This window comes from Uloborus diversus, chromosome 6 (assembly GCF_026930045.1).
Source record: "Uloborus diversus isolate 005 chromosome 6, Udiv.v.3.1, whole genome shotgun sequence".
NCBI lineage: Eukaryota > Metazoa > Arthropoda > Arachnida > Araneae > Uloboridae > Uloborus > Uloborus diversus.
Genome location: NC_072736.1, coordinates 97,640,646 through 97,659,657, shown reverse-complemented (window position 1 = coordinate 97,659,657; position 19,012 = coordinate 97,640,646). Strand labels below are relative to the sequence as shown.

Sequence of the window (19,012 nt, the reverse complement as noted above, 5' to 3'; positions counted from 1 at the left end):
ATATAAATGAGACATCAATCTATATAAATATATAAACTTATTTTTCCGTAAAATGGTATTTGGAAACGCGTTTTCATGAATTCCAAAATTTAGAATGGACATGTGTGGCAGTAAGAAGCAAAGGGATGTGAGTGGACTATTTTAAATTTCCAGAAAAAACTCTTTTGAAATTCAGATCCTAGGCAGGCTCTCATTGATTTTTTTTTTTTTTTAATTCTAAATTCTACTGTATTTCAGAACCAACCAGAGTTACTAGTACTTTCCCTTGCAACAAAGCAGAGGAGAAATACTCCTACTATTTGTACAGGTTGTCTCGAAATTTTTAATTTTGGCACTAACATCTCTTTGCTTTTCACAGCCTTATGCGTGGTTTTGATTAGTACCTCTTTATTGTAGACTTGCAAGAAATTACGAAATGATTTTCTGATACTTTTTAAAATAGACTGTTCCAATAGAAACAACTTCATAAATTATCTTAAAAAGCAAATAAAAATAAAACCGAAAATATTACATAGCATTTAAGCCAAATTGTGTTATAATATTTTCATAGAAAGGGGCAACAACGCTCTTTATAAAAATAGTTACATTGTAATGTTCAAATAAAATTTTTTTAAGTAAGTGCTTTTATCACTTAAAATACTTATATTTTGTAAATTCTTTCATGAAACGTTTTCATACAAATAACATAAACATGTTTACTAACATTCATTCAGACATTTTGGCTTAAGTACATGGCAAGAATAACTAACACATCCATTCAAACAGAAATAATTTGTGGAGAAAAACCAATTTAATAACAATAACAACACTTCCTTGATTATTTGAATGTTCCTACATCATAATGATTAATGTAATACTATAAGTTATCCCTAAGCGTTTTGCATTATAAAATTGTCTATTTTTTGCAGCACCAGACACCAATTATAGTTTTCACAGTTTTACCAGCACCGCTCATTTCTACTTCTTTATAACTACCGTTTTTTGATTTGACAAAAGGCTTACACGAAATAGCAAGCAATAAAATCAAGTTTGCTAAAATTCACTTCGGTGGAGATGATCACAAAAGTACAAAAATGACTAGATTACTTGGTGTGATTAAACCCAATTATACATTGCAGGTTTTCATATCCAATCATGGCCCCACTAGATGGCGCTGACGCGAAATTTAGTGGGGCCATGATCCAAGCTTACATCGATTTTGCCTTGTTTTAACCAATAACGAGGCATCATTGGCTAGCTCGCATTTGTGAAATAATTCCAGGTTGAAAAACATTTTTTTTTTCTATTAAAGTAGCAACCTTTAACGAAAAATTTTTGAATCGTGTCATAAGTGATATAAAGAATGTTTCCATTCAAGCATCACACAAAAAGCACAATAAAAGCTTGTAGCACAATTCTAATACAAAATGATTTGAAAAATATTTTGTCTTCCTACCTTCTTTTTTCAAAAGCCATTTGTATTGAAAGCACAAAGTTGTGCTAATTCACAAGTCAAATATTTGCTGTTTGTATGTGGTCGTCTTTAAATTCAAAACGGCACTGAATTTCTTGAATTTATTCTAAATTTTGAAAAACAAAGTATATTTTAACTGCATCACAACTAATACACCTAAACCAGGAAGTAATTTAACGTTAGTTCTTTACATCGATACAATGCATACAGTTTATCTACTTTTTATGTCAAATGAGAATAAAAAAAAATTTTGTTTATGTTTTTCACAAGATAGACACGGAATATTAAGTAGTTTTCAGTTAAATAGAAATTTTAACCATGTAAATTTGTGGAAATGTGCTTATAAATTTTATTAAAAAGTCAAATGCATTTTTCTGAAACACAACCTATAAAATGAAGAACTGTCCATTATTAAAATAATCATGATTTTGATCATACTTTAGGCAAAAGTTTGACTTGAGGTATTTGTCATATTTAGATTCAACTACAGACCAAATAGGATTGATTTAGATAGTTAAATAAGGAGAATTTTTAAATACTTGAAAATAATGAAAAGCTGCTATATCAGAGATGTACTCGTTTCTAATGATAATTATCAAAAATATAACAAATATCTAAATACTCCCTATCCAATCTTCTCTCCCTGTCTGAAATTCTGCAATTAAAAATTACAAAAATTTATATAATTTAGCAAAATCAATATAAAATTCTAGCTGAATAAAAAAATGTGAGCATTTGCGCGCTGAAAATCAAGGCAGGATTCCCTTCTTTTATAAATAACTAATACATTAGTTTGGCAACCATGCAAAATTTTAGTCGCCAAGTTGGCGCAAATTGTTTTGCGACATTGAGTTTATATCACTCATGTAGTTTGATCAAAATGCGTCAGCAACCTTTCCGGGGACCATATTTCTTCTTCATCTGCGCCAAAAGTTTATTATGTACGGCATTGTTTTTGTACATAAAAGGAGCCCTCTTCCTCTGGTCTACAGTGCTTAAAGTTTTGATTCCTGGAGCATGGACGAGGAATGCATTGTCCAGGACGTGGAAATCGTAGTCCAATAAGCAGAGTTCGAACATCTGTAAGAAAAGAGAAAAAGGTATAAGTATCAATTTATCCAGAAGAGTACAAGTCTGTTATTCATATGTTTACTGTGGTTGTTTGCAAGGGTGCTCCTCCTAAGGACGAGGGTGCACCCCCCCCCCTAAATATCATGAAGATCCCCCCCAAAAGCAAGTCCCCGCCCAAAAAAAAGTGAAAAATACCCCTCAAAACAACCCCCTTAAAAGTTTTAACGGCGCAGTTGACGCCATGACCCTTCCCCTAGGTGGGCACCGCTGGTTGTTTGGTAGGTGGTTGCATGAAGTTCAATTGGTACAAGAAAACTAATAGCAAGCTACTGCGCCAAACTGTTGTTTCTTTTTCCCCTTCTTTATGATTAATACAGAAATAGTACTTAGACATTCATCTATCCGCCACATTATACAATCAAAACATAAAAGAAGATATCAATGATAGCATAAGAGAACTTTAGAGCAAAACAAAAGTCAACCATTAAAAGAATCAGTTACGCAAAAAAATCGGCAATGTTTATAGTTCCTCATCAGAACTCTGACTTTCCATTATTAAAATTCGGAAAGGCGGGGGGGGGGAGGGGGAGATTTCACTATAATAAGAAAAACGGTTTTTAAATAAAGTCGATCACCCACTAAAAATCTCTGTCTGCATTAACTCCAAAAATGTTCATTTGAAAAAGCCTAATAGAATCAATAAAACTTCCTTCAAAATAAGAACAATATTCTCCCTTTTCGGATAAAAAAAAACGACATTAGTCACATAGAATCTTGATCATTAATGCTTTATAACACAAAAATTATTAAACGCTCTATTAAAATTTTAAAAATTAGCCAAATGACAAGGTTACGGTAATACGGTGCTTGCTTGGCGCTTGGCGAGATTGAAGATCAATTATACAGATATTTTTACATTTCAATTGAACTTTCCTGTTATTTGAGTTAATTTTTCATCCATATACTTTGCAGCTACTTTTAAGGTATTAATGTTTGAATATGATTTCACCATATGGCCAGTGATAGACCAAGCCTGGCGCTCCGCACAACTCATTTACTGAAAGAACATGTGACGAACGATAACTTTCATTAAGTGAACTTGTTAACTGGTCTCTTCATTCGTGCGATTTGGTGCCTCTAGGTTATTTTCAGTGTGGGCAGGTAACGTCGCATGCTTACGCCGATAAACCCGAAACAGTTGACACTTGTAAGTCAATTCTCAACGCGTTATTGATGATATACAGCCTAACTTACTGCTAAAAAGGCCCCTATAGTGGAGGAGCCGACGCATCCGCCATTTTGGAGCAAACTTGATCCAGTGCTTCGTAGCGTAGCATTGCTGCTGATATTTACATTTCTTTTTCTTTGTGCTAAATTGAGTCTAATGGTTGGTTGTTCGACTGTTAATTGTGTGAACAGCTGCAAAAAAGGATTTCAGATCTTCAGATTTCCAGCAGATGCAGAAAGAAAAAAGAAATGGATAAATAATAGCCCGCGAAGTGACTGGCAGCCTCGAAACGACGCCAACTGTTTCCAAAATTTCGTCAATGTTCACCTTCGCTCTCCGATTCTCTCGTTCTCTGTTTGGCGAATGATTGCCAATAAAGGTAGCTTTCCCTGTTGCACGCTTGCTCCAAAATGGCGGATGCTTTGGCCTCTCCAGTTATAGGGGTTCTAACTAACTGCTAAGAGTGTGCAAATTGGAGCTCCAGACAGGGCTACCGGAAGAGAAAATAGGCTCCTGGTCAGTTTGGTCGCCGTGCACATTCCCCCTATAAAATTTATACTACACCAGTCTGGAGCCGAGACCTCCTAAAGGCCGGACCCTTCATTCCCGACTGGGCTGGCATGGCCACTCGTTGACCCCGGAGCTCGTTGACCCTGGAGTATCAAGCTATGAACGTGCCAACCGTGGGACCTACACGCCTGAAATCATATTGAAACATTATTGCCATGAACCGATCTGTCAAATAAAGCCAATTTCATGCCATTAAAAATAGCTGTCTGCATATTTCAACTAACAGTTATCTGCCTTTGAAAAGATACTTTTTGCAAAATTATCTTCGAAATCTTGAAGTGATTCTTTATGTTTTGTAGTTTTTCCTTCCATTTTCATCTTAAAATTTTTTATTAAGATTGACAAGGAATAATAAAGTGGAAACAAAGATAAAAAGTAACTAGAAAAGCATTCTAAATCAACCTCAAAAACATTTATTTGAAAAGTGATATAACGACTAATTGTTCCACAAGTCTGTTTGATAAAAATGATTTTAATGTTATTTTTTAAACTGTTAGTCTCATTGATTAAGAAGGGAAAATGACTTGTAACATTGTTTTCTACTTGAATCCTTGCACTATCAGTCACTACCATTGTCTGCAGAATCGAATGTTGGAATCAAAGTAACTATAGTTAGAACAAATCTAACTCGGAAGCGTATGTAATGGTGGGATTAGGCTCTTCGTAGCCTTCAAAATATTGCCCCAACTGAGGAGGTACAAATCAAAACCGCACATGTGCCTTTTGGACGATTTTTGGGAATTCAGGAAAAACTTGTTTCTAAGTATTCTTTTATGGATTTATCTCTTCTTATGAATAAAAATCTCATGTCACGGTGTTAGTGTTTTAACTCCTCCGAAACGGCTCCTCCGATTTTTATGACATTTTTTATGTGTAATTGGTAGGTATGATAATAGGTCGTAAAGTATATTTCATACCGCTAGGTAAACGGGTTGTCCCTATCCAGAATTTTTTTTTTTTTTTTTGAAAACCATTGTAAAATAACATTGTTGCAATTCATTGCAATAACCATTGTTGAAAATCATTGTAAAAATCATTGTTGAAAATCATTTTAAAAACTATTGTTGAAAATCATTGTAAAAACCTTGCTTTAAATAATTAAAAACATTTTATTTGTAGAGAAACAGAATATGGCAACAATTTTTTTTAAATAATTAATAGTTTTCCGACGTTTTTGAACGATACAAAAACTTTGTCTATTTTTTATGTGTGCGAGTAGTATTGTATTGAGAAAATGAATGGTTGGTGATTTCTTGTCTTTATCGATGACCATCGTCCGCAGAGCTCCATTTCTCTTTCTGTCAAAGATCACATTCCCACAAACTTGCACTAAATTCGTTATTTTTTAATTAACAACCAAAATATTCACTAGAAAATATTTAAGTGGCCAGAACAACGTTTGCTGGGTCAGCTAGTGTATTTATTTATTTGTATGGATTCATTCAATATCAACAATATTCTTTAGAAAAGCTTTTAAATATAAGAAGACCAGCAATTATTTTTTTTAATTAGGACATGTCTTCATTTGATTGGTCCGATGGACAATTTTTTCTTTGATTAAAATCGTAATGCTTGCTTTTGAACGATTTAAGAACATTAAAACATTCACAGTCGTCCACCATAACCCAATTAGCAAGTGACACAAATCTTGACAGTGTAGATCGGCTCCAGATCACGTGAAATGAGAGATTCCTATTGATTGATACAGACCTATGGACATATTCTTGTTTGACTTAGGACTCTTAAGTTTTAAAACAGAATTTAAATCTAAAATGAATTTCTTTGACTTTAATCAACAATTCAGTGTTGTAGGAACCATCCTGTAATATTTCAATCTGGCTCAATTTTTGTTGAAACTGGACATGTGGGGTTTTGATTGGTACCTCCTCAACTACAGATTGTCATTCGCGCGTCACTCCATTGGCAGAACTACATTTTCTCCAATAGTACCAATCATTTATGATTCTCTGAATCATGAGCTACTTACGGGAAAGAAATAATTAGTAACGTTTCTGAACACTGTTCTTGATGGTTAGAAAGAAGTAAAAAGGCCTATGAATATCTAAGAACAGGAGTAAAAAAATTAAGTAATAGCAATATATCATAAAGTATAATAGGTAGTAAGAACATAACGCCTACAGAAATGCCTAAAAAAACTTCTAGTCATATAAAACTGGATAGTTGAATTAAATTCTGATACCTTGTTACTTGTTTTCTTGAATATTCAAATCATACAAATCGTGAAACGTTACCGTGTATGAGGATATGCTTTGCGGGAGAGAGGGAAAAGGAGCGAAAGACAAGACAAAAAGAAAGAGAGAGAAACAGACAAATAGAGAATGAGATCGGGAGAAACAACGACAAATAGAGAGAGAGAAATAGAGACAGACAGCCATAGAGAGGGAGAAAGAAAAACAGAGAGAGAGACAGAGAAAGAGAAGGGAGAGAAAGAGAAAGGGCGATATACACATCACACCCGAGTGTCCCCAGTTCCTACCACAGGCAACAGACACAGAGAGAGGGGACAGAAAAAGGAGACAGACGCGCACAGAGAGAGACACACACACAGAGAGAGGGAGACAGACAGAGAGAGACAGAGAGGGAGACAGACACAGAGAGAGGCAGACATACAGAGAGAGGCAGACATACAGAGAGAGGCAGACAGACAGAGAGAGGCAGACAGACAGAGAGAGGGATTCAGACACAGAGAGAGTGGGAGACATACACAGAGATAGACACAGAAACAGGAGACAGAAAGAGAGAGGGAGAGGGGAAAAAAGAGGGAGAGGTTAAAGAAAGAGAGAAGTAGATAGACAGATAAAGACAGAGAGAGGGAGTCAGACAGAGAGAGCGGGAGACATACACAGAGAGAAGGGGGGACATACACAGAGATAGAGACAGAAAGAGAGAGGGAGAAGGGAAAGAAGGAGAAAAGTAGGGAGACAAAGACAGATAGAGAGAGGGGACAGAAAGATAGAGGGAGACAGACAGAGGGAGACAGACACATAGAGAGATGGAGAAAGTGAGAGGGAGAAAAGGAAGAAAGATATTGGGAGCAAGAGTGAGAAAGTGAACCATGAAACCTACTGAAAGGTGGGATACGAATATTTATAGTGCAGCTCTGGTTAGTTGAGATGTGACCTTGACTATGTTTACCTGTGTTAGGGAAGCTTAGTGAAAAAAAGACGTGTTATTAGCTCGGCTTTTAGTAGGAATATTTTTGAAAAACTACTAAGAAAGTTTCTCAACTCAACTTAGCGCCAATTACCCCTCCCTATTTTCCGAAACAGAGGTAAACATTGTCAGAGTCGGAGCTCAACTTCTCAGAGCCTCACAATATAACTTACGTAAGATATGCAGGGTTATAAACGTTTATTGCATTAATAAATGCCTAAGACTTGACGAATGAAGCTTACTTGTGACATCTTGTCCCGCTTCCCTTCCCAGGTCAACCTCTCATCGTAGAGCGGTTCATCATTAGTTCCAATGTAAATAGGCTCCCAAGCTGTTCGTGGCACTTGACGCTTGGTAGTTTCAAACACTCCTAGTGTGTCCGCTGCATCCCCTGTTGGAACACTTTGCAGCCACTTGTCTCTTCTGAAAGATGAGAAAGTACTTGTGTTAACTTTAAAATCTTCTTCATCTTGACAGGTAGGCATCTGAAATTCGGGCTCTAATATGCTTCATGTTTTGAAGATGTAGCATTTTAGAGCCCGACTTGTTTCATCAAAAAGTTTCACCCACAAATATTCTGGAACATTTGCTATTCGTCCTAAATTATTAAAATAAATTTTGTCCAAACTAGAAAAAAAGATAAATAATTCATGATTAGCAATGGCTTATTGTTAAAAGAGAAAGGTTTTGCACCGTATGTCTACACACGTCCAAGTCTTAAATTGTATCAATTATTGTCTGTGCTATGTAACGCTAAAACCGCCCAAAGTTTCAACTAAAAAATAATAATAAATTTACGGCCTGCAACAGACTTTGGGCACAGTGAAGTCCATTATTGCGGTTCTTACTACTCTGTGATCTTTCTACATATTACAAATGATAAAAATAATGTTATCTTTTCAAGGTCATCCGCCATCTCTCCGTGGTCAAGCTTTGCCTAAGAAGAAGCTGTATCGTTATTAGAAACCATTATGGAAGCTAGATTTTCTAAAAATTTTCTAGTGAATAAATCGTTTTCCTTTTTTTTTTTTTTTTAATTCAGTGGGCGATTTGAAACATTTTAAACAAAAATCTTTCTCCAAGGGCGGCCGTTTTTAAAGGGCAAAGGGCAGTAACTTTTGTTGCATAAAAAACAATCTGTTTCAATTTCGAAGCATGTATGGTGTCTAACGTCATTTCACACAAATATACTACATTAATTTAATCCTATTCATTCAATGATTCAATCATATTTGTTAATTTCAGTCTGCATTTTGCGAATTTAAAAGATTTTTAACTTGATGCTTGGCCTAAAAAGCGCGAAACGATCTTCTTGATTGTTTTAAGTACATATTGAATAAGAATTGCGCAAGAATTGGTTCGGAGGGTTTTTTTTCTTTCCCCCCCCCCCCTTTTTTTTTTTTTGGTGTGGAGGGGGGACTTGTAAATACTATTTGGAGTGCAGAAACAGCTATTACCAGCGTTGAACCATGTCCCAGAAGCTGTTTCGTCTTTCGTCTCTACAGTTTCGTTTCGACATAATCTGTGTTTTCGCATATTGTGAATCATTCATGTGTTTGTTTAATATAAATGTGTTTCTAACGAGCTGGTTCTCTATGTTTACTTCAACGTGATCTCATGTAGTCTAGTGGTTAGACATCTTGACTCTCCCTCGGAGATTCCGGGTTCGAATCCGGACATGAGATTGAGGTTCCATGGTGTAATGGTTAGCACTCTGGACTTTGAATCCAGCGACCCGAGCTCAAATCTCGGTGGAACCTTTTTTTTTTCTCAAATTTATTTTTAAATGTATTTTATAAGGAAATAGAATAATACAGAAAATAATGCATTTTCTCTTTGCTTTGTACATTTTTGGTGGGGAGAAATATGGAAACGCTTTTCTCTGTTGTCGAGGCGCATAACTAACCAGTAAACACATGAAGTAGTTTAGCTTTCCTGTGAGTGTACCAAAAAGTACAAAAATAACTCGCATAAATTTTAAAAATAAACAAAAAAAAAAAAGATGGCAGTTACGCTTAAAAATGTATTGATACAGCTCTCTTCAGATCAGGGGAACCCCGATTGGAGGTTACGGGAGGTCACTGCACCTCCCAAACAGCCTTAATTCGGCACAGTGTGCCTAACGATGTAGCAAACTAGATGATACTACAAGAGAATTGCGTTTTTTCCTCATTGTTATCATCAGACGTAGGTATGTATGCATGATAATGTGTAATCCTGCGTTAAAATTTGAAGTTTCATTCGGTAAGTTGAGAATTCCCCCCCCCCCTCCTTAATATATAGATTTGAGGAGCCCCTGCTTGAGATGGAGGGGGGTCATTATAGGAAAGGGGGGCTCAAAGTGCAATTTTTGGGACCGAATGGGCAGTCTGAGGCAATTTTTTCTTATATATATATTCACAAAACGCAAGTTTAGGCTACATCTGGTCTTGTAAGAAAGTATCATGACCCCCCCCCCCCCCCCCCGAACGACTACCATCTTCTGGATCCGCACCTGTATTACAGGCTGTTTTATATCGCCTAAATATCTTAATTTCACGCAATATTTGAAGACACACAGAAATCCCCCAACCGTCGTTCATTTCAAGTACCATTGTCGACTGACATCTACGAGACGTCATACACCTTATATGCCATTACAGGCTGTTTTATTTCTTCGAGATAACTTTCAGTTCATGCCCCACTACAGAATCTTTGAAGCCTCTGAGATATTTATTTCAGGTGCCATTATGAACTGACATCTACGAGACGTCATTCACTTCATATGCAATTACAGGCTGTTTTATGTCTCCGAGATAACTTTCAGTTCATGTCCCACTTCAGAATCTTTGAAGCCTCAGAGACATCATTTATTACAAGTGCCATTATGAACTGACATCTGCGAGACGTCATTCACTAGCTATTTTAAGTCTCTGGGATAATCTTCAGTTCATGCCCCATTTTGAAGTCTGAGACATTATTTCAGCTATCATTCTTAACTGACATCTGCGAGACGTCATTCAGTTTTTGTGCCATTACAAACTTTTTAACGCCTCCGATAAGCCATTTTATGCAAGGGCTGATTGGGGACCGAATCATTGAAGATTTGGAATACGTATACAGAATAAGATTTTTTTGTGGGGGGAGGAGCACCGTTGTTGCAATGATACATACCTTTTTATACTTTTTTTTAAATTTAAATATTGTTTAATATTTTTAAACTACTCATTCAAAATAAAGACAAGATCTGCTTACCAGATGTTTTGAAATTATAATCTCGTGCAAGCACAAGACGCACAAATAAATTATGCGTTTCTCTCCATCGAATGTATCAAAAAAATTCTGGTATGGGTCCACGTCTATAGTTTTATCTACGTTTATCCTTATCTACGTCCGTTCGCTTTATTTACGTCTACAGACGTTCCTTTTACGTCTATTAGATAACTGATAGTTTTTAAATAGCACAAAAGAATGGGTGCGTGTACTCATGTATTAACACCAGATACAATACGTCTTGAAAGAATATCCTTTTAGAAATTTTCCTACACAAATAAAGAGTATGGTAAACATGGAGATGGAGAATTCTACTTTCAAATGTAAAGAAAAGGGATTATTTTATTAGCGTCTCTGATCTAAAATTGCATAAAAGCTCCTATCTTATATGTTATAAAAAACAAATATATACAATACAAAAGTGCCTTCGAGTGAGCAAGAACACAATTTAAATAATTACAACCATAGTCTGTCGCGAATCAATGCAAAAAAAGGGTTTTACAGAGATTCATTTTCCGAATATCGACAATTTCAACCTGCTTCAATGGATTACTCGCTAAATATCGCCAATAGCGCCGAATTGAAATCGGAACCAAAAAATCATTTCTTTGCCAAGCGTGTACCAACTTGGCGACATATTTGCTAAGGCGAACTAGGCGACCAAAGCTTAGCAATATGTCTCCAAGTGGTAGCCAAATTGTAACGTCACTAAATTTTGCATTGAAATTAATGCTATATTGCCTCAAATAACGAGTAAAAGACGACTTTTGGAACAATTGAATGCAACCAAATGAGGAGGAGCACAACTAGATGTCACTATGAGTCTACATACAAAATTACGACCTTCTACGGCATACCGGTTTTGAGTTATGCGAGATACATACTTACGTATATACTTAAATACATATATACACACATACATATGTCTAGAAAAAAAACTCATGACAATTAACTCGAGGATCGTCAAAATGGATACTTCGGGCGTTCATACGTTCTTAGGAACATATGCACAGGTGCGTATGAGACAAAAAAAACAAAAAAAAAAACAATTTAACATTTATTCGGAGACGAGGTAAAATGTACATTTAGTCTGAAATTTCGCGGAGTTTGTTTTATGCGAAAGCAATACTTTCTTTACTATGTAAAAGGAAATAAAAATGAATCGATAACTGGGGGAATCGTAAGAACATTTTTGGCGTTCTATAATATGAGGTCATCAGTTTACGCAATTGTTCATGCAGCCCTCTTATTTACACCGCTTACTTCTATGCAGCTGATATTCTTTCTTATGGATGATGACTTGAGCGTGGTCTTATGTAGTCTAGTGGTTAGATATCTTGACTTTCGTTCGAAGATTCCGGGTTCAAATCCAAGCATGGGATTAAGGTTCCATGGCGTAATGGTTAGCCCTCTGAACTTTGAATCCAGCGATCCGAGTTCAAATCTCGGTGGAACCTTCTTTTTTTTTTCATTCATAATTATTCCTACTTTTAACTAAAGAATGAAGTTGGTTAAATTTCCCGTGAAAATATTTATTCAAGTTAAACCAGCTTTAAAACCACATACAAAATGCACAGAATAGCAAATTGATTGCATATACATGTTTCGTGGTTTCATGAACCCTCTTTTCAACGCAAAGTGTAAGCTTTGGGATGAAGAGTCATCCGAGTATTCTGTTCTCAGATTAAGTTTGTTTTTGATGATAGGAAAAAAGTTTTTCTCTGAATTGACATAAATGTCTTTTTTAGCTCAACTTTAGTCAACATTAAATTTCTACATTCGTGGTTATAATAGTTGAGAGAAACAAGAAGTTCCGTCTAGAACTAAACGAGCCTACTTTCCCGAATGCCCATACTACTTTCTAGTACCTGATTAATATTCTCAAAATAGCTAAAATCGCAAATTGTTTCAAACACAATTTTTTAATATTTTAAGCTGATTTCTAGGTTTAAAATATGTCTCACTCATCTAAAATTTTAGATGCGTAAAAAAAGAATAATTAATAAACGAACAAATAAAATAGCAGCACTTTTTAAATAAAGCAGCTAATACACTTTTTTCCATTAAAAAAAATCTTTAACCGCTTTCAAAACGAAAAAATAATAATTGAAATTAATACGCTTATTAAAATAAATACATAATATCAAAAAAAAAATAGTTCCTTTTTTCCTTGTTACCAAAAATAATTTTTTTAATGAATTAATGCACTTGCCAAAATAAATAAAAAAAAATAAACTGTCAACTTAAAGAAATAATTTTCATTGTCAAAAAAAAATCGTCTGCGCATATCTTTATGTAGAAACATAAAGAACTTCAAGTTTATCCGCCAAAAACTGAATACTTAAATTAAAACTTTAGAGTGAAAATAAAAACAAGTCATATTAACGATAATTATTTCGCAGTTAAAACCATGGCAGCGAAATTGAAGTCGGAGACAATCTCATTTTGGGATAAAAAAGTCGGAATCGGAGTCGAATATCCAAGAATCGGAGTCCGTCATTTTTCCTCCGTGTATAAATTTTTGCCAAAGCTACGAAGTCAGAGTCGAAGTCGGGGAGTAGGAGTCTGACTAATTGTTGGGCACACAAGTGCCCCTAAATTCTCGGAGTCGGAGTCTGGAGTTTGTCGTCAAGAACTATTTCCAACAAAATTTGTTTGAAGTAAATCTGCCTTCAAGGATGGAATCTAAATGTGTATATGAGTATGTGTGTCTGTGTGCAATGGAAAAGAGAGAATCAGGATCGCCGCAGAAAAATCTGTAAGAAAATCAGTGTCCATCAATGCTCACTTTTAAATTTGTCGTAACAGAGAATATAACAAGCATTAACTTTTTTCTTATTGCGATTTCAATCATTTTTTAGCAACAAGAAAGATACGTCTCAGAAAATTATTATTATTATTCTTAGTATTATTATTTTTTTTACTTATTTATTTTTAAATAACATCTTCACACAAATTTCTATGTTTCATGAAGAGATTTCTTTTTCTTCATGCAAGTTTAGTTCCGACCTTACGAAGGATTGTAAATGTTTATCCATGAAAAAGTAATTAGACATTGATGCACTTAATCAATTTTCACATTGTAAGAAATTGAAGAGGACAGTTTCACTTTTTGCTGCTTTTGTGCTTTACATTGAAATGTGTGAATAAAAAAATATATCTTACTCTACACCAGAACAAAAACGCATCTAATATATATTTTAAAATTTATTTCAGGAAGGGAGCTAAGAGGCTATTTTCGAAGATGATACTAGCTCTTTGCATTAGCTCAATGCATTATTCTGAAACTGAATTGTTTTTCAGTTCTTTCTATTAACTCACACTCTCCCCTATATATATTTATATCTCTTGTTCAAATTTTCACTCGTTAATTAAATACTTTTTATTCATCTACCCAACTTCAAATACATTTTTTTAAACTTATAGTGGTTGACATTTGAGGTTAACAGCTTTTTCAAATATTTATTCAGTTATGAAACTTACTTTGTATTTTGTCACTTAATATTGTGATTCTGTCATACGTGTATACATATTTATCTTAATTGCAACTTATTTAATCGAAAGTAACTAAAATGTTTTTTTTTTCTTTGTTGACCAAAGTAAGAATGACTTTATTTTTCCGCATTACTTTTTTTTAATCTTAAGACTGGTATTGTACTCTTATTAAAGCCAAACGTTACTTACTCGATCTTGCTCCTAATACATATAAGAATCCAAATCTGCCTTTGGATTCTTATACTAGGAGCAAGAATGAGACAACTCCAATATGTAACAGTTAATTAACATATTCTAGATTGTATTAAAATGTCATGATGCAGTGGAGTCCCGAAAACTCTCCCTAACGGGAACTGAAAAGTGGACAAGTTTAAAACTGCCGTAATTATAGCCCTCCGTGCAGAATTGGTCTTTTGCGAGGTGTATTTTCGCCCAGTGAAAGTCTGGTCCAGTTTTCTGCATTCGACACGGTTTTCGGGTCTCTAATGTACTAAATACAAGCACAAAAACCTTAAAAAGTAATTTCAAAAACGTTTTTTTTTTCAATTCCTAAATATTTTTAAAATGTAAAATTAAAATTAATTGATAGTTAATTTTTAAAAAATTTAAATTTTTAACTGCTTTTTTCCTGCATTTAGACCATTAATTCTACAACATCATCACTACTTTTGCGTAAATTATTTGAAACTAAAAAAAAAACAGCATTTAAATGGGTAAATTTTACGAAAAAATGTTAAGTAAAGTAAATCATATCATTGTTGCAACATTATGGAAAAAAAACATAATGGCCTTCTACCCGACTCGTTCCATTCATTTTGTTCCATTTCAAACTAGCAATTTTATTTCACGCTCTGCCGACCGTAATGATTTGCTTCGTTTTGAATGAAGAAACACGAAAGGTATAAATTTGGAGAATTCATGGTTAACAATATCAATTTCTAATGCATAAATAGTCATTTTCTAAAAGTCATACATCAAACTACTACACCAAATAATATTTATTATCCTGTGGATAAAATTTATAATGGTGAATAAGTGAAGGATTTAAGTGAAATAAAAAATAGTAACAGCTAGAAAAGAAGTTTAGACCATTAAACATAAAATTACGTAAGCTCTTCTTTATGTTTGTTGCGTCTAGATGTGCAGCTTTAAATTTCAAAAGTAGCGAAAAGGTGACGTCTTCAAATGGAAGTGTTTTGAGTTGTTTCTTATCTTAAATTGCTTAAAATAATACTCACAATATAGTTTATTGCATAAAATGCGGAACCACCTGTTACATGAATAAACGAATAAGAATTTAGTAAACTGAAGTCTTAAAAACAATTAACCGAAATTTACGATTAGCAATCAGAATCTATTGAATACTATAATAGCACTTATTTTTGCGAGGTTTCAATCTTCGCGATTTTTGCGAGCCTATAATATTTGCAAAACTTTAAGCCTCGCGAGATATTTCATTTTTATGTGAATAAGCATCTTTCGGTTCTGCTCATATAAAATTCGCGAAATTTTCAGCTCGCGACGTCACTGATATCTTTATTTTCGTGAAAATTACAGCTCACTAAAATAAGTTATTTTATAGTAAGCGAAACCTAGTCTCTTGATTTGTATTAAATGTTGGTGATGTGGGGCAAAGTGGAATGAGTAAGATAGCTTTTTTTTTTTTAATGAGCAAATTTGAAATTTCTTTTGACCATTACAGTACATAAAGAAAAAACCATGTATTTTATAGTAAAAATTTCAAATTTAATTTTTCATTTTTGACAAAAATTAGTGCCTTTATTAAATGGTAGAAAATTTTAATCCTTTTTTTTTTCTTACAGGGCAAAATGAAAATTGAAATATTTTTCTAATGAAATATTTTTTAGTTAATTATCAAAAATATCTTTCATCAGATGAATGAATAAAAAATCAAATGAATGAATTGATGAATAAAAATAATGAAACAATCGATGAATAAATTAATATTTTTATACATAAAGAAAAATAAATGAGTGAATAAATAAGAAAATAAATGATTGGCTAAACAAAATGAACTACTTCACTGTATTAAACATTAAAAACTAAAAATAAAAAAACATTCTAATGAAATAAGTACTGCACTGAACATCAATAACTCTCATATAATGTTTGATATATTAAGAACAAGGACTTTATCATTTTGTAAAAAAAATAAATTAAGTTTGATGTGCTTTAAAATATTAAAATGGGCAGCATCACTTTTCTAAATGACTTGTATTGTCATGTACTTTGATCTTGATAGGTATCTATATTTTGTCTGGACGAACTTGATACTATATTCAAAATATTGTCAGATAGGTGGAATGGAAAACTGTAACATATTTCAGCATTTCAGTTTGTCTCAACTATAATGTAAGTACTGCAATGGATCTCAAAGTTATCATTTTATAGTAACAAAAAATATTTTGGATAAACTGCAAAGTATTACAGTACGGGTATCTACTTGCATTATATTTTCCTTTGATCTTTAGAGCTATTTATTTTTTGACTGGTGTCGACTATCTGTCTGAAAACATAGTTAAAATATTGCTAGATAGATGTAGCTATAAACTGAAAATGTGTTACCATTTAAATTTGACCCTCTATTTCACTTTAACCCTCAAAGCAAAATCAAGTATTAAAAAAAACCGGGAGGGGTCAGTGTGACTCGCCTGTACAATTTTCCTCCATTTCCTTTTTAATTTAAGTGTAATACAAAACTAAATATCTGTTAATTATGACTTAGTTCTGAACTTTTGAAGCCTAAAACTAAAGTATCCGTGTAATTAGAAATGGCAGATAGCCGAGTTTTGCTAGCAATTTTTGAGGCTTTCATTAATTTTTTTTTACAATTTTAGATACATTGTTTCTTATCGAACTATTAGTCCATATAATTTTTAATGATTTATTATTTTTTTGCCATATGACGTTATTTTTTAACTGTTTTTTATCTATTGATGACGAAGAGTTAAAATACAAACACAGCTTATGTTTTTTTTCTTTTTGATGATTTTAATAAGGTTAATTCAAATTCAATGAAATTTTTTTTTTTCGAGCACTCTGAAGATATTAAGTTGTTTTATAATCTAAGTCAATCATGATTTAATATTAGTTACCAATTGAGTAACGACAATTAGACAAAAACCAAAAAGTCATGAGTAACTGAAAAAATACCAAGAAGTAATAAAATAACTTTTGATTAGAAAAAAAAGAAAAAAATTAAAAAAAAATTAATTTTAATTCTGAAATTTTGAATTCAAATTATGTTTTTCGCAATCACGAACTGAGACAGGACCCTACTCATTGGAGTTATTATTTCTAGAAACAGCTCCTGTCCCCCCCCCCCCCCCGCCCCCAAGCCTGTCTTCTCCTGGGCGGTTACGTGTGCATAGTTGTGTGTGGTAAGTGTGTAGGCTTGTGTGTGTGCGTAGACCTGTGTGTATGCACGTAGGCGTGTGTGTGTGAATGTGTGAGCGTGCGTGTGTGTAGGACATGGACGCCTCCAACCAGGAGAAGCGGATAGCTCAGGACCGGAGCAGCCGCACCGCGCCGCCTGCAGAGGACGGTGGGCGGTGGTGCTGCAGAGACGTCTGATCCAAGCCGAAAAAGGCACGGAACATCAAAAACGGTCAAATGAGAACAATAAGCAATCGTGATTGCTCAAAAAAGGATTGCATGCTGTCAACTAAAATGTAAAATTAGTTAAGATCAGTAAGTTTGAAATGTGTTTTTATGAGACATTTGTCCATGGTTTTCAATTTTATTTTCATTTGAAGTTTGTTAAACTGAATTATTCATTAAGTTTAAAAACTCAGTAATATTCACTTTATCACACAATGCAATCACCCCACTTAGAGGTACAAAAATGGTTTCATTTTAGTATCGAAAGAAAGAAACTAAAGTTACAATTTTATTTTCAATTGAAATTTAACCAAATTTATTCCATAAGTTTAAAAACTCAGTAATATTCCCTTTAGCACATGCAGAAACCGTCATACTTAGATGTACAAAAAATGTCGTTTCGTTTTAGATTCCAAAGTAGGAAACTTAAGTGTCATTTTCATTTGAAGTTTGTTAAGCCGAATTTGATCAACATGTTTAAAAACTCAGTAATGTTCCTTCCAGCATGCACAGAAACCGTCACACTTAGATGTACAAAAATGTGCTTTCATTTTAGTTTCCAAAGTAGGAACTTAGAACCTGATCACTCGCCTTGTTAAATCACTTATTGTATAGTATAAATTTGAATATTTCATAATCTGGTTTTAAAATAAAATGGATTCAAATATCGGCCCTTACCTAGGGAAATTTTGACAGGCATCACAGACCCACTTGTGAAAAAATATCGCATGACCACCTTTTACTCTCTTCACCAGTTCTTCTTTCGTCTTGGGTGCTGGAAATTCTTTTTTTATTTCAAATATAGGCAGCGTAAAAACACGCCTCGTCTTAGGCTTCCCGTCTGCTTCAGCTGCTAAGCGGGTTATGAGGTTCAAGAACCTGAGAAAAAAGAATTTCTTTCTAAAGTCTGTTATGCTAGTGAATTTCTCAGCGTTTTTTATTTTGGTTTTAAAGTTATCCGAAGTACTTTTGAAGCAAATTGCAGTTTACTAAAGAGAAGATTGGAGTATCAAAACAAGAAAACAAAATATGAACTGAATGATTTCTATTTCTTTATTCTTAAGGACCTTCCAGACTCGAGAGCCGACGTATGAAGAAAGATTGAATTGCGAGCGAGGTACAGTCTGTGCACGCGTTGTGCGAGCGAG

General features: G+C 34.0%; 1 protein-coding gene and 2 non-coding genes across 3 annotated transcripts in view; 2 read left to right on the top strand and 1 right to left on the bottom strand.

The window, feature by feature from the left end:
* Positions 1-1,908: 1,908 nt before the first annotated feature.
* LOC129223828 (beta-1,4-glucuronyltransferase 1-like) overlaps positions 1,909-19,012 on the bottom strand; it is an 86,116-nt gene continuing 69,012 nt past the window's right edge. Inside the window, 3 exon segments of the mRNA XM_054858188.1 lie at positions 1,909-2,533; positions 7,739-7,919; positions 18,543-18,743. Of these exon segments, the coding sequence (XP_054714163.1) occupies positions 2,339-2,533; positions 7,739-7,919; positions 18,543-18,743 (577 nt within the window). The 3' untranslated portion in view covers positions 1,909-2,338.
* On the top strand, positions 9,185-9,256 carry Trnaq-uug (transfer RNA glutamine (anticodon UUG)). Its single transcript has one exon. It is a non-coding gene; the product is annotated as a tRNA-Gln (tRNA).
* On the top strand, positions 12,134-12,205 carry Trnaq-uug (transfer RNA glutamine (anticodon UUG)). The gene has a single exon. It is a non-coding gene; the product is annotated as a tRNA-Gln (tRNA).